General features: G+C 42.2%; 2 protein-coding genes across 8 annotated transcripts in view; one reads left to right on the top strand and one right to left on the bottom strand.

Moving 5' to 3' along the window:
• Positions 1-361: 361 nt before the first annotated feature.
• On the top strand, positions 362-2,304 carry LOC126572794 (uncharacterized). Its single transcript, XM_050232429.1, has 2 exons — positions 362-595; positions 661-2,304. The coding sequence occupies exons 1-2, from the start codon at positions 378-380 to the stop codon at positions 1,802-1,804; spliced, it is 1,362 nt and encodes a 453-aa protein (XP_050088386.1). The 5' UTR covers positions 362-377; the 3' UTR covers positions 1,805-2,304.
• Positions 2,305-3,038: 734 nt separating this feature from the next.
• LOC126572795 (uncharacterized protein ZK1073.1) overlaps positions 3,039-15,000 on the bottom strand; it is a 24,450-nt gene continuing 12,488 nt past the window's right edge. For all 7 annotated transcript variants that reach the window (XM_050232433.1, XM_050232436.1, XM_050232435.1 and 4 more), the window contains 7 exons: positions 8,314-8,364; positions 7,469-7,532; positions 7,253-7,370; positions 6,511-6,793; positions 4,289-4,401; positions 4,049-4,211; positions 3,039-3,987 (listed from right to left, as the gene is read on the bottom strand). In XM_050232433.1, the coding sequence (XP_050088390.1) occupies positions 3,748-3,987; positions 4,049-4,211; positions 4,289-4,401; positions 6,511-6,793; positions 7,253-7,370; positions 7,469-7,532; positions 8,314-8,364 (1,032 nt within the window). In that variant the 3' untranslated portion in view covers positions 3,039-3,747. The remainder of the gene's footprint in view (positions 3,988-4,048; positions 4,212-4,288; positions 4,402-6,510; positions 6,794-7,252; positions 7,371-7,468; positions 7,533-8,313; positions 8,365-15,000) is intronic.

Raw genomic sequence — 15,000 nt, 5'->3', positions numbered from 1 at the left:
AAAGCGAACAGGGTGGCAACATGAAAGTTGTTCGACATAAGGCCATCCTTAATTCTCAATTAAAATTTTTAGGTCTGATATAAAAAAAGGAAAGTTCCGATTGTTTTCAGGAGTAATTATGTTATGCCAACTCTCCTACGGAATATGAATACAATGAAGAGAGATGTGAAGCGCCAATGTAAAATTTTTAACGATGATGAATACTATCATGTTGTCACCCTGTATAAAAAACTGTACCATAACTCGAATTTTATTACTCGTTTCTAAGAACGCTCTTATGTTATGCGAGCATTATGTTTTGCGTGCTAGTGGGATGATTGGAATTTGTTTGTGTTTGTTATCGTACCACAGGCGACAAGAATATTAGGGCTAATTAAATGCACTATTCGGGAGCAATCGTACCTAACGAGATGTCCAACGAGCGTGAAACGGCTTTCCTGAAAGAAGAACTTCCCAAGAAGGTTCTTTGCCATTCGCCGGAACTCGAAAACGATGGAGTGTTTTCAGAGGTGGAGCTCACAACTCCAGAACATTTGGATGGGTTTATGTCCACCATTCACAAGTTATCGTTTCAATACCATAAACACGATGGCAGGTAAGCAAAAAGCACTGTCTGCATCGGGCTCTTTCGCTAATCTTATCTTCTTTCTCCGACGACAGTGATACGCGTAAATTACACCTAATGGTGAAGGTGATGAAAGGCAATGATGAGTTTCGTGAATCTTCGCTGGCTAAAATACAATTCGGAAATGAAATCTACATTTACACGCACGTGCTCCCGGTATTCCGTGATCTAGTAACAGGCACAGAAGTTTCGGCAGACTGGTGTCCAGCAGTGTTCTTCGGCGAAGCTGGTTCCTTTCCTAGCTACAGTGATCAGTATGAAACGATGTTGGTGCTAGAGGACATATCACCCCTCGGTTATGTGGCCGGTCCTCGGTTGAATCTAGAAGAGACGCACCTTCGATTAATGGCTCGTAATATTGCATCATTCCATGCTTGCACGTACGCTCTGCGTATTCGGAAGGACCCTCGATTGCAGCAGCTGATCGATGGCATTACACCGCTCGACTTTGTGTATGGAGATAAAACGTTCACCAGCTATGATGTGCTGTTAAGACTAGGTGCTGACCGATGGTACAGCTACCTTGACAAACATCCAGAGTTGCTTGAGAAGCCGTTCTTCAAAATGGACATGGAGCAGTTGAGACAGCGCTATGAAACTACACCAATTCAATTAATGCAGAAACTGCTCACTCGTGATGATGTGTTTTCGGCCATTCTTCACGGTGACTACAATAGAAACAATGTTCTGTTTAAGCTAGATAACAATGGTCAACCGATCGCGCTAAAGATGTTTGATTTTCAAGAAAATCGCTACGCCACGCCAGCCATTGATTTGGCCTTTTTCATGTACATGAGCATGACAGAAGAGCTGCGCGAGCGGTGCTGGGATAGTCTGTTAGAAGAATATCATAGCACAATGTTGCGTTCGTTGGCCGCGATACTGAGGGTAAACGAGAAGGACTCTCTTATCGATCCTTATCGGTTTGAGCCGTTCCTCGAACATTTCAAACGGCACGCAGTTTACGGTGTATTCGTGACGCTTCACTTTCTACCGTGGATGATGTGTTCTGAAGAAGAGTGTGAACAACTGTCGTTCCATTTCGCACGTGATCTTCACTCCAAGGAACTGGCCCACTGGACCCTAGTGTGCGGGGGAGAAGAAGTGGATAAACGACTCGCAGGGGTAATGCAGCATGCCAGCAGAAAAGGGTACTTTGCCATTGTTAAGGAGAATTAGGAACCCATTCCTGGACAATCAAATTGAGAACGAATTTATTATTGCATTTAATTTTTTTTTATTAAGCTATCGAATGCACTGAAAGAGTTTTTTTAATTTCAATTCTTGTAAGAACAATAAAACATTTACAATAAACAAACAAAGAAAATAACGATGTGATAAGATGAATTTAATCCTCCAAGACACCCTCGAAATGTTGCGTGCTCCGTCGGAACATGAGATCTGCTACGACATGGACCGTCATCCTAGGGAGATACTAGCGTCTTATCGGAACGAGCAATGCCCGACTGCTAAGTTCAAGGCTAAAGTGTGAGGAAAGTCTTTAACACTTGGTTAATGGGCCTTCATAGCATTGCTCCGAAAGATTGTTTTGATTTATCGCGCCAAACAGGCACCAGCACGCAGCATGTATGGTCCTCATGTAACCTCTGCGGGATGCTGCCATTGTTGGACAATGGAAGTCAGATGCACGACCGTTTCTTTCGTACGTCGTAGGCCATTCAAGCGATCGAAGGAATTCATTTATGCGATTCGTTTGATTCGTTACACTGTGTTCACTATGTAAGATACTTTATTTGCCTTAGAAAGTCACGCATTTTCAGCACGTTCTGATTGACTTGCGGGTATGTTGAAGTCCCGGTCATCGTTCTCGAATGGGTTTGGTCGTCATGTCTCCTGTGTATGCGAACTGTATCATAACTCATTTGATACTTAAGCAGACCTAAGGTCAGCTACGATAGCCGTCAGTGGTTGCTGCTATGGCGCGGCCAATTACTAGGCACCGAATGAAGACCGAAAAGAACACAATTCACTTCGCTCTAATGCGAAAGCTACTGATTCAGCACGACTTTTTCTCATGTGCACGCTCGAAGCTGTAACGTTCGACGTTACGCGAAACATTATCAGTGAGAGAGGCTTGATTGGTTAGGCTTGCAATGGTTGTTGGGTTTTTTTGTTTCTTTTTGTTTTCCCAATCTATTGTGATTTGCTAGAGAATGGATTCATTGGTTTCTTACGATTTTAATTGTATTAATCAACTACTAATATTGGCATACATGATTTGTAGGTTGACTCAATGCTTATATACTCTTGTTTATCATGTTGACTTTACCAAAACCACGAATTGATTCTGCTTCTCTCGTGCATCAAGACAACATCTTCTGACGGGGAAGAAAGAGCTCACAATCTTAGCACAATTCGACATCGTTTCGGCCATGTAAAAAGAGATAAAATATATAGTCCGTGTATATATATTTATGTATAGTTTTGTTACGATTTCCCATTTCGTTCTTTTTTTAAATTTATGCTTTCCGAACGAATTCCAACAACGTGATGGCTCTACTCGCTACATATTTTTAAACTGTTACTTTCCCCTTGCATCGCGCTCTGGCTCACTACTCTTGCACAGTAGAGTGACCAATTTAAATATATATATGTATATGTATATATATATACTTCTCCTTTATATTTCAGTGTGTGAAGTGTAGAGTTGTATATGTATAGGCTCTAGAAATCATACAAATCGATCCAAGAAGGCGGATCGCTATCAAAGTGACCATTGCTACTGCTATCAGGTGCGTCATGTCTAGAATGCGCTGCACCTGCTTTCTACGAGCATCAACATCATGCTTTTTTGTGAAATTGTGCTACGCAAACCTGTCAAACCACGAAACTATGCTAGACGACTCTTGGGTACAGCAGCAATTTTAAGGAGAAACAGATCCATTACCATTGCAATGGGGTGGGTTCAGATGGGATGGGTAGTTTAGTATAAGATTTGTGTTTGTTTTTTAGTAGAAAATCCCAAAGACTTGATGATATATCTCGGATTAATATCGTTTCCTTCTGTATTCGTTTCAATTGTTGCGGTCCTGCCGATGATTTACTAAAATTCCTCTCCGAAGCATCTCACACAAAAGGTTAGGGAAAAGCGATAAAGTAATCTACTTTTTAATCGGTGGCAGCTGCTCGTTGATCGTAACGCTGAGCCGTCTGATGTTAGGTTTATCGTAGTCCTCCATAGACATACCGCGAGAAAGACGCCTCGGTCCAACCGCACCTTCGGTCGAGCCACCGGAACTGGTCGAGAATGCACGGTTACGATCCACTCCTGGCATCGCTACCGAGGTCAGTAATCCCTGTCCCTTACAGAACAGCAGGATCGATTGGGCAACTTTTGCAGGCTGGAAAACGAGACGAGATATCAAAAGATTCCAATTCCACACAAAATCACGCATCACTTACAGCATCAGCCAACACATCACCCGCTCGTTCCACCTTCAGCAGCGTGACTTTCTCCTTGTTCAGATCCTTATACAGTTTCTCCACGACACTGGCGTATGGGCTCATGATACCAGTGATCAGCAGTAGATCGACCTTACAGTTCTTCAGCGGCAAATCTTTGCGCCTAGGGAAACATATTGAACATAAAAGCATGTGTTAGACCTTCATACTTAACCGGCTTATGAGCAGGTCTTCACTTACGACATAAATGCTTTAACGTATTGCTTGATGTTTTTGCTGTTCAGCGAGCTGTGCAGACGGCTCTGGAATTCTGCTACAATCTTTTCCTTATCTGGATTATCGCCTACCAGTTGCTGTGTGTGTATATGAGTGGGGCAAGTAAAGAAATGTATTAAAGAAAACGGGTTTTCTCAGATTTTTGCTAATCAGCACAAAAGCTTCTGCCACTACGGTGGAATAATTGAACAGCATCAGTGCCATGAAAACAGATAACGAAAAACGGCGAAACACACAACTAAATACCATTCTACATTAGCCATCCTACTCGCGCTAATGGTCCAGAAAGAAAAATCATCTGTCATTGTCGTATAGGCAAGATAGATTTGTATCTAGAAAGTCATGGATGATCAACAGCGGTTGTACTAATAGTCTATTCGTTTGTTGGCACGAACATGAACTACGTATCTATATTAGTAAAATTCCCTTGGACCGATCGATGTTAGTAAAAGAACATTTCAAGTATTCTTTTCGGTAACTAGCTTAAAAAAGTCTCCAGTATCTTTGAACCAGATTTTACCATTAGAAATGGCAAGCGGCATATGAGCTAGATGAGTTTGATTACTTTGTCACTAGTTACCTCGCTGGTAGCTCGATTTTATCATTAAAAACTATGTAACACCATTCCGTTTTCCCAATAAACAACTGAAGACGACAGGTAGCAACAAGAAGTGAAGCCATATTTAGCATACAGTCACGCCTCACGAGAAGTTAATTACCGATCTTTAACGGGGATTATCATAACTTCTTTTTCGCGCAAATAATAGCACTACTACACCCATTTTCACAGCAAACATTTACAGCACACGTAACGGCCAATCAGTGAAATCATTAGAATTTCAGCAGCATTTGCGAGAACAAAAGTAAGAAAATGCCAGTGATGTAAGCCTTCAAGTGCCAATCAAGCGCTCTAGAAAATAAGGCAGTAACAGACAAACAGTTCACTAAATACCTCCGAGAACACCTGAGCATTCGAGTAATGGTTTGGCGCAACGATTACGTATTCATATATTTCACGAGATGCAAGTTGGTGCGTGTTTGGATGCGATCGTCGAGACGAGAACACAATAAATGTGGTTTCGATGCGTTTGATGGGATGTTTTATGTTATAAGAAGGTAATTTAATATTTTATTTTATCAAATTAGAAAATATCATTCCGTTATTGTAGTATAATTGAATCCATTATTTATAATTAATAATGATCGTGGGTCATTCGATCCATAATCATTACAATTAGCAGGACCAACGAATCATACGCATTAAATGATGGAATAGAACAACATGTTTCGAAACCAAAATTTACGATGAAAAATCGTAGTTTTTAGCCGAAAGAAAGCCATTTGCGGTTGTGGAAAAGAAGAAAAGAAAGAGAGAATCACGTTGTTTAATTTCATTTGATCGTTAGCATACGTCACTCATTCAAGATGGTTTAAAAGGTGCAGTTTCTGAATTCATTATTTGATAATAATGGTGGTGATAATGGTGAAATGAGAATTTTGGGAAAGGTGATGGATATGCACGTGTGGCGTAGGGCGTTTCGGAAATGTTGCCATTGTTTCATGCAAATGAGAATCGCGTTTACGCTACTGCCTCGTGGATCGAAGCCAGGCTGAAGTTCTCCAATTGCTTCCTAGTTCAACAGAAAAAGACAACACTCTAGACGTACATTGCTGCAATGTATTCAGCAATGCAGCAGTGCACGTGTAGATGTGACGGTTGTGAGATGTAGATAAAATAATAATTGTCTGACATTTCGAGGCCAGTATGACGCTGATTTTAGGGCACGAAATTGGAGCACAGAAAGCCAATGAGTGCACAACAATGGTGTTGATGGTAGCTGGTGTTGATGACACACTTGTCACCAGATACCATTGGGTGAATACGGTTTTTGGGTCGATGTGAGTTGAGCATACATTTTATGGTGAAATAAATTTGTTCTTTCAACAACGAATAACCATCGAAAATAGACACATAAATCGATCGTAACATTGAAAGCCAATTCAAAAATTGGAACGGGTTGTGGATGCATAAGGGGTCATGGTGGTGCTCGGCAACATCGATATTGATTAAAATTTTAATATTATCTGTTCGTTTATGTGTTTGTCCGTTAGTGCTGGTGTTCATGTCTGCCTGTATGAGTGTACGAAACGGGGCTGGATTGCATTTTGAATTTGTGGTTACTTACGTAGCCGAATTTATGGTAGAGCAGGAAATCCTCAGCTGACTGGCCAACCTCATCGCCCTTCCAGGAGATGAATTTCGTCTTGAATACATCCAGCACCGAGGCTGCCGAACCGGTGACGTTGATCAGGATAAGCCCAAGGCAACGCGATGGATGGGCTAGCCCGAAACGGGCCAGTACATTCGCTCCAGCCCCTTCGCCCACACCGATTACATATTTCACGTGCAGAAAGTCCAGAACCGTGATCAGCTCCTCACCCAGCAGCTGTAGCGATGGAAACTGGAACCTGTGAGGCGAAATTGTAGACGGAAGCATTAGGATTGCTCGTGGGGGCGAAAGTCAAACGCCTCGGTCGCTGTTAGCAGCGCCATTATCTGCTTCCCATCGTAATCTCTTGCAAAGCTTTTAGCTGCTGATGCTAAGCTACACCATGTACGGATATCGGAAATGAATAAGCTTCATACATTCTGATCGGCCATTCGTTCTTCAGATAATGCTGTTTCATTAATTGATTACGAGAGATCGATTGAATGCGTTTGGTAAAATGGAGGCGCCTGGTACCGGGCTTTTTCCACGTGTTTTTCGACGTGTTTTGTGAACAAATTAGGACGAGAATTTGTTACACCAATATCGTTTTTCAGAGAATATCAGAGGCGGCAGCACCTTTCACCTTCAGTAATCACCATCCAGTACTCATAGCTTCAATGTCGTATGTGACTGTAAGAAGCGACTAAAGTATACTTACGATTCTGCCAGATTGGGTGCATTATCCGCGTGGCCGGGCACATCGATGTGGATGAAGCATGACCGTTCTTTGATTTCGATCATGCACGCGCTGTTGACGAACTCCTCAAACGAGGAATCTTACAGTTCCACCCGAAAAGTTCCGCATGAAATATGAGAAAAGTTTATGTATCAATGTATTGCCTCTCATTCTCACACTGGCTATGTGTGTGCTTACGGTTCGTTCCCAAATCATGCACGGTAAGGAAGACAGCTCGCTTTTCCTGCTGCGATAGATCGCCCTGTTATCAGGAAGAGAGAAAATGTTGGTTAAAGCCAGCCGAGTGAAAACGCGTGACACAAGACTGGAGTCGAATTCTGCAAAACTATTGGCAACGGACGTACGATGAGCGTGGACATAACATTCTTCACTCAGGGGTCGAGGAAATTGAGAAACATGAGCCTCACCAACCGTCTCCGGCGCCATCCTAATAATGCAAGATAGCCTAAGAAGTTTGTTCATTTCAGTCAACTTTCTGTTGTTGAGAATGATATTTTGTTTGTTCACTGGTTAGCCTACACTTTCGCTCGATGTTGCAATGACCGCGCAAAGGTAGAGTTTCAAGGCGAAACTCAAAAAAGATCCGGAAAACAGGAGCTCGACGATTATTGGATGAAACTCTATTCCCCATTGCAGCCAACAATCGGCCCGAAAACTCATTCCATAGCATCAAGAAAACTTTCTTGGCTTCCATCACAAAGTTTTTCCTCGGGAGAGTGTACGGCAAATGGTTGAGAGGTGAAAGCTACTTCATACCGATTGGGAATCAGATGAAATACCCAGCCTTGAAATCGGTTGGGATGAATGGATTGTAGACGAGATAATGGTGATAGTTTGCTGTGAGCATTAATTTCCATGACCAAACGCATTAGACCCAAGTTTCATGGCTTTGCGTGTTGCCCGTTGACAGATATGACATTGACTATAAATTACAATCCTGCAGATATTGAAGAAACAGCTGATATCGAATATTTAATGGCTGACCGGAAAACCGCGACTAAGGCCATCTTCATGTCACATACCTGCACTGTAACGATGATCTCTCCGCTCTTCTCCGTATTGACTGCATATCGCTGAAAAGGAAAAGCAAAATTACGGTTTCTGTTAACATTAAAGAGCAAATTCACGTATAATTACAAATTCAATTGGATAGTAATACAATAGATACAATCAATTGCTCTTGTCCAGTGAGGAAGAATGTAATACGCAGCGCAATATACATCCAACTAAGCTACCCGTATAAACCTAAACGCGACAACATCTTCCACACAGTGACCAGAAGAAAATAACGTTCTACAAGTGGCACAATTCCATTACTCCTTTCTCACGCGGAATTGAACATTTCACTTTCGACGCAGTGGCATTGTGGCGTATGGTATGAAAAATTCACCAACATACCATTACTCAGCGAGGAATGCTCGCTCGCTCGTGGCCGGAAACCGGTGGAACCATGAACCAACTTTAGCACTTCCGCTAGCTGTTCCATTGTGTACCCTTTCCATTCTTCCTTCCGAGAAGTCGAACCGTGAGAGGATGAATAATCAATGAACTAAATCAAACTCGCGCACAACCGAACGAGTGTAACAAGCTGAAAGCAAACGATAGAACGCACCGCTACTATGCTGCAGAGCATATCCGTTACCATGGCTATTCCAAGTATGAAATCATACCAAGCACCATTTTTCAGTTTTGGACATTATTTTCCAGCGCTTTCAGCTACCATAACTACCGATTGCTTCACTTTTGCTGTCCATCGTATGTCAGACGATTTTTAACCAGAGGATTGAAGGTGCACTTGGTTTCATATCTTATATGGATAAATTAATATAAGTTAATATATTTTTGGCATCAATATTTTCAAATTTACCCGTCGTCCCATTTGGAAGCATATATATGGACCCCTCAGGCCGTTTGTCCAGAGAGATGAACTGCCTTTATGCTGCCTGTTGGCGCTTTAGGCTGTAGCGGCTGCCTTTGGTTTGTACCGACCGCAGCACTGTTCACTTTCTTTACACAATTCTGGATACACGCAGAAAACGTTTTTAATTATGCATGGATCTTCCTTACAGACACTCGATTTCATAAATCACTTTGAGCCATGAAGCATATTCAGACGAGACTTGCCATTTACGGTTATATCTCCTTGAAATTCTGGAGAGCATACGGTTTAGTGGTAACGATAAGACGTATTAAACTTAACTTTTCGTTTATTATATGTTATACGTTTATTATATGTTTCGTTCACAACTGCCTCATGATCGCGTTATGTTTCTGGGATTGAGTATATTGGTTGGGACGAATTGATCTGCACTCTTTCATCTTTCACACGAAAGTTTGACTTACTACCATATACCCTCTTCACTTCAAAATTGACAGCACCCGTTATCGTCAAATCCGCTAACAGAATTATTGAATGCTTGTTAACCTTAACATAAATATTTACTTTACAACGAAAGTAAATCAAGTGTCCTTCGATCGGATCCGCTAAACAGCACTCAAACCCGACCGGTCCAACACTCGTTCCCACTCAAAACCGGACGTGGCTGAGACGTGGATTGGACGCGGATTTCATTCCGGTTCGCTAGCCGGCTCAACAAGTGGCCACTTATCGAGGTCCTTCGCGATGGTCGGAGGTCCTTTACTATTCCTTTCGTGGTTCTTTGGCACGCGATCCATGCGCGGCAATCAAGCCAACATCGGCGGAAACAGAAAAAAACAGATTACGTGTCAAGCAACGTTTTGCAAGCCAAGCCCGTGCTCTTAGGTATTATAGATGGATATTTCGAGCCCACCCAGCTTTGTGGATAGTGTGAGCGGTCAGTAAATGTCGTTTGACATTCCTTTTTTACAGCTAACACCACGTTCGAGCCGATAGCCTCTGGTTATTTTTGTCATCACGTGCGTGACACATGGGTTTTTATGTTCCAATTTGCTACAGTCGTTTCAGTGGCCGGGTTACTGACTGGTTATGGTTCGAAGTGTTAGAGGGCTTCCGATTGTCAGGGCTTCGGCGTGAAGCTCACGGTATGTCTCTCTGTCGTCAAGGCATGATGGTAGCGTCTATGCTTTTTGATCATAGAATCTCATGCTGGCATCCGCTAATTTGGAACTAATGGAGCGATTAATCAGGAGCACGATAAGAAAGAGGATGCTTTCAGTGGAGCTTATGATGTGCTGTTGAGGAAAGGGCTTATGAGTTATCTTTTTTGGCAAATTGTCTAGAAACCTAACAAAAAGCTGATTTCACGGCTCATTCGTTAAATCATGCGAAACATTATTCGACAGCAATTGGAGGGCATTGGAAGGCTCTCAAATAAGAAGCGCTTGTCTATGAGCGTTGAAATATTATCCGCAATTGAGTGATCTAGTTCAGAAAGGAACTGCAAAGGAAATCTGCTGTTTATCTGTTTTTGGAAAATAAAAGACTTCATCTGCGCATCTAATGCGCGTGCTTCAGTAAGTATAACGAAAAAAATGTTGTCATTGAATTAGTGTTAACACTAAACCATGCTATAATAGTTGATACAAATGTCACCCTGGTATGTATATTTCAAACTATGCCAGCACTCAAAACCGTCTTTCGACAACAAAAAAGCATTAGAAATCCTATTTCCGATCAATTTCCAATCAACACACACTATTCGATCACAGCCAAACCTATGATTTTTCTCCTCTATGGCTTTCCTAAGCCACAATCTCAGAAGCAACATGCTTCGATCCCTTGGCAACATGGCTTCGGGTGTGCGACATACGCGTTGCAATGAAGTTTTCAATTGAAGATAATTGCTTTTAAATTAAATCGCCTCGCTCGTGCTGCAAACGAACCGTATCGTGAGCCATTGGCAAACTGCCCAACTCCAGCTCGAGCCAACTGAGACTCAGACTTGTGAACCTTTACCCGCTGATCACCAACCGAAGCCGGCAGTAACTGGTTGTCTTCTCCCAGTGGTAACTAGGGAATCAACAAGTAGCTAACGGTGTCATTTTGAATCGAAGAAACTTGTTGCTACTATTTAGTTACACTCTTCTACATAAAATCGATACAAAATATGCTTATTCTTTCATAACATATGCACTATACTATATGCACTGTGATAAACACTTTAATGGATATTCAAGCATAAAAATACCATCATACTATAACGTGAGTGGCATCTCGTAAAACCGTATGTGGAACTAACTATCGTCATCACGGCACCCGCCCAACATGATAAATCGCTTACGCGCATCCATTTCACGCGGAACACCAAGGCCATGATGCCGGATATCCCGGAGTATCGAGTAACATTTCTTGGGTGAAGGTTTTCTTCCAGTTTCGTTAGGTACCAAGGGGTCAACCTATTGCACTCAGTGAGAACAGCCGCACGCATGGCATCGCTTTCATGGCCATCTATTATGATTAATATGAAACGCAAATAGGCGCTTTACACGTGAACATGGCGTGTGTGAACGAAACGAACCAGATCGAAGTAAGAAATAAACAGTTATTTCCAAACACGCGGATATTGAGCCTGGCAGAAATGCGGATCAGTTCACTGTTCACTGTGACTATAGATATTGTTAACCTAGTTTACAATTCTTTGTTCAGCACTAAGCACCGAATATCACGAAAATATCACTCCACACAAAACTGATTAGAACATCAAAGTTTCATTTCTTGCTGATCGACTTTATACTGAACCATTCGTGCCACTAGCTACGGAGCAACTAACACCTCCAGATGCAAACTCATCAACCATAGCAAGGATGCCTTCAATGCGTCTCCCTCTGCTGACCACAACGATCTGAAACGGGCCGGCCAGTTCTGCGGGTGCCAGAAAGCGGCAACACTAACCAAGGAGCAGCAGAATCTGTTTCAAATATAGTGGCATATGAAACCAATTGACGTTATTGACGGTTCCCCCATTGGTTTCTGCTTCTCTGCATCAACGCCTGGCATATTTGTGTTAGCGAGTGGGTAAGCAAATGGATGCAAATCGATTCAATTTTCAGCGTTCAACCTCTCACCACTCTTTCTGTAGATTGGTAGAGAAGGATTGCTCAACGTTTCACGAGCGCATTCGATGATTATTTCAAATTAAACTGGAATTCTCACCGACCATACAAACACAATGCTACCTTCTGTGGCGGGTATCAGCGTAACTGACGGGTGTACAATTACATTTTGCTAGTTTTTTTTTCGTTCTCTGTCCAAATTCACGCTCATCGTTGCGCAAACCTAGCATTTAGCATGACTCAAAAAACCGTGGCAAACCGTCTGCCAGTGAAGCACAACACAATGGAAGGATTCGAGCAGTAAAATGGGAATTTGATCCAAAAATCGATTCGAACCGGGCACACCTAGGTCACAATCCTTCTGCGAGCCACTGTTTCATCTTTCTCCTGCTCCTGCTGGTGGATGTCCTCTGGGACCTTCCATCACTGTCTCGCTCACCCTTATTAGGCGCACCCAGCGGATTAATCAATTATCCATTGGGAGAAAAATGGTATCGGAGAATCTGATACACGTAAGTCGCAAGACACGCCGTTTGGATAAGGATGTTGAGGACGCGTTAACCATCCGTTACTGGTTTGCGATGGTGGTTGGTGAATAAATATTGAATAACATGGGTACATCATTAATGATACCAAGTGAAATGTGACAAGACCGGATTATGAGTGGCATGGTTGCATAATACTGAAGGATTTTCGTGAGTGATTCTTTGTAGCCCTCGCTCACCTCCATCAACCCTGTATCGGGTGCTTTTTTTATTAAATCACGATAAGCCAATGATGATTTTCTTTTCGACATTGCCTTTGTTATGATACATTGCACGTGTGTTATGTAATACACACTAGGTTGAATTGGATCATAGACATTTCAAAAAGGTTTTCAATTATTTTACTGCAGTGGCGTGTCAGATTAGATAACACTAAGCCGCAGGTGGACCGACTGAAGTGGCTGATGAGCAATCAACTAGTTTGTGCTACTCGGGGGTCGTAACATTTGTTTAATCAAAACAGCATACTGTACTTAAGATTTCTTAACACCGTCTATTAGTCAGAATATAGACGAATATTTAACTGAAATGATACACGAACATTTGTTTGATTCAAATAATCCAAAGCTTCCTAAATGCTGCGTAATCAATTGCAGTACATATGAAGCAACGGACTTTCGAAATAGAGAACAATAAATCATGTATGTACTAAGGCCGTGGCCATATCTAGAACAGCTTATATTATTAAGCCGTTTCCAGGGGCACCTTTCTGCTTCATAAACCTGCTCCATCCACTATGATGCAATCGTTAGGATTGGCAGCGATGCACTTAAACGCGGTATCAACTTTCGATGCTGCCAAACAAATAAACAACCAAGCGTATGGCGATCGGAATCGCTTTCATGTCGCTAGACGGTGATAATGACGTCAGTAGTGCCGTCGCTCTGCAAGTTGTAGGCCAGATCGTGGAACAAAGTTTTACGGTAGAGTCACTAGAGCTCTATTCAACAAATGCGCCTTTATCATCATTTTACGATACTCATTCGTTGAACATCTTTATTTCTCGCGCAGCATTTTGCCGGGCGATGGAACAGACCCTCACAAGACTTGTCCTTCTTCCGAAAGCGCCGCTAAAAGCCCATGTGGGGTGAAACGTACCAGCTCACGTCATTCGGTTTTATTGTTTTCCTTGTGGACGTGAACGGATGGTAACGGATGCTGTCCCATGTTTGACCATACGTAACCCAGTCCACAGCATCGCTTTTTGGTCGATTGGAGTTTCATTTTTGGGAGACCCATACGCGCACTCTTTCTGCTAAACTCCTCTCTGAATGATCTTAAAATAGAAGAACAAATTAGACGCGCTCATACCAAAGTGGCCACGACCGACGAAGGGTCATGAAGCATCGTTGATTGGAAATGTGTTCGGAAAATCTACACACGTCGCTGGTATGCCAATAATGAACGTGATTTCTAAACGATTTGATCGATCGTGATCGATGTCGAAGCATGTGCACACCATGCTTTTGGATAGCTGGAACGGGCTGTACGGTGTACGGTGTCTGAATCATCGAGTCAAGCACGTCGGGATGGCGGTTGTGCAGAGTTTTCGTCCTTGTTCCTTAGAACGCATTGTCAGTGTAAATGACAAGGCTCTCGAATGAATATTTATTATCATTGTGAAAGTTATTTGAACCTGTACAACATGTTCTATTATACTTCTTCAAAACGATGAGGGGAAATGACGACTTTTGCAAAGATTCTGTTTATTCATGTTAGCTATTCCTTTTGAATATTTCTGCCGAAAACCGCAGTTGAATAACGTTTTTTTATTACTCTACCAATGTTGTGGCCCCTCAAGCGATCTGCACACCATTAGCCAGTGTTGTTTTTTGTCGTAGCTCAACATCAACCATCACGAAAGCAAAGACTGCGAGTTTTGTGAGTGGAAGGTAAAACAGCCTATGGCTGCAAACGCTCTCTTGTCTTTTTATGAGATGAATTGTGTTTTAGTGTAAATAAATTTTCCAAGTGAATTAAAGCTTTTTATGTAGTGAAAAAGCGCCGACATGAAGACATGCGGGCCTTTACCCAAGAGTGTTGCGATGCGCTCAGGCAGGCCACAACTTTTATTAGAAATGCTGCCAACGAGTAACCTTTCTATATCACATATCGATCTAACAACAACACCATATTGTCATATGAACTAGCGTAATTATTGCAACCTTG

This window comes from Anopheles aquasalis, chromosome 2, assembly GCF_943734665.1.
Source record: "Anopheles aquasalis chromosome 2, idAnoAquaMG_Q_19, whole genome shotgun sequence".
NCBI classification, from domain to species: Eukaryota; Metazoa; Arthropoda; class Insecta; order Diptera; family Culicidae; genus Anopheles; species Anopheles aquasalis.
This window is presented reverse-complemented; position numbering and strand designations above follow the sequence as displayed.

Excerpts from the sequence above, each read along its gene's own strand:
- LOC126572794 (XM_050232429.1), top strand. The coding sequence starts at position 378 with ATGCACTATTCGGGAGCAATCGTACCTAACGAGATGTCCAACGAGCGT. Across the intron at positions 596-660 it reads TACCATAAACACGATGGCAG|TGATACGCGTAAATTACACC; the intron begins GTAAGCAAAAAG and ends CTCCGACGACAG.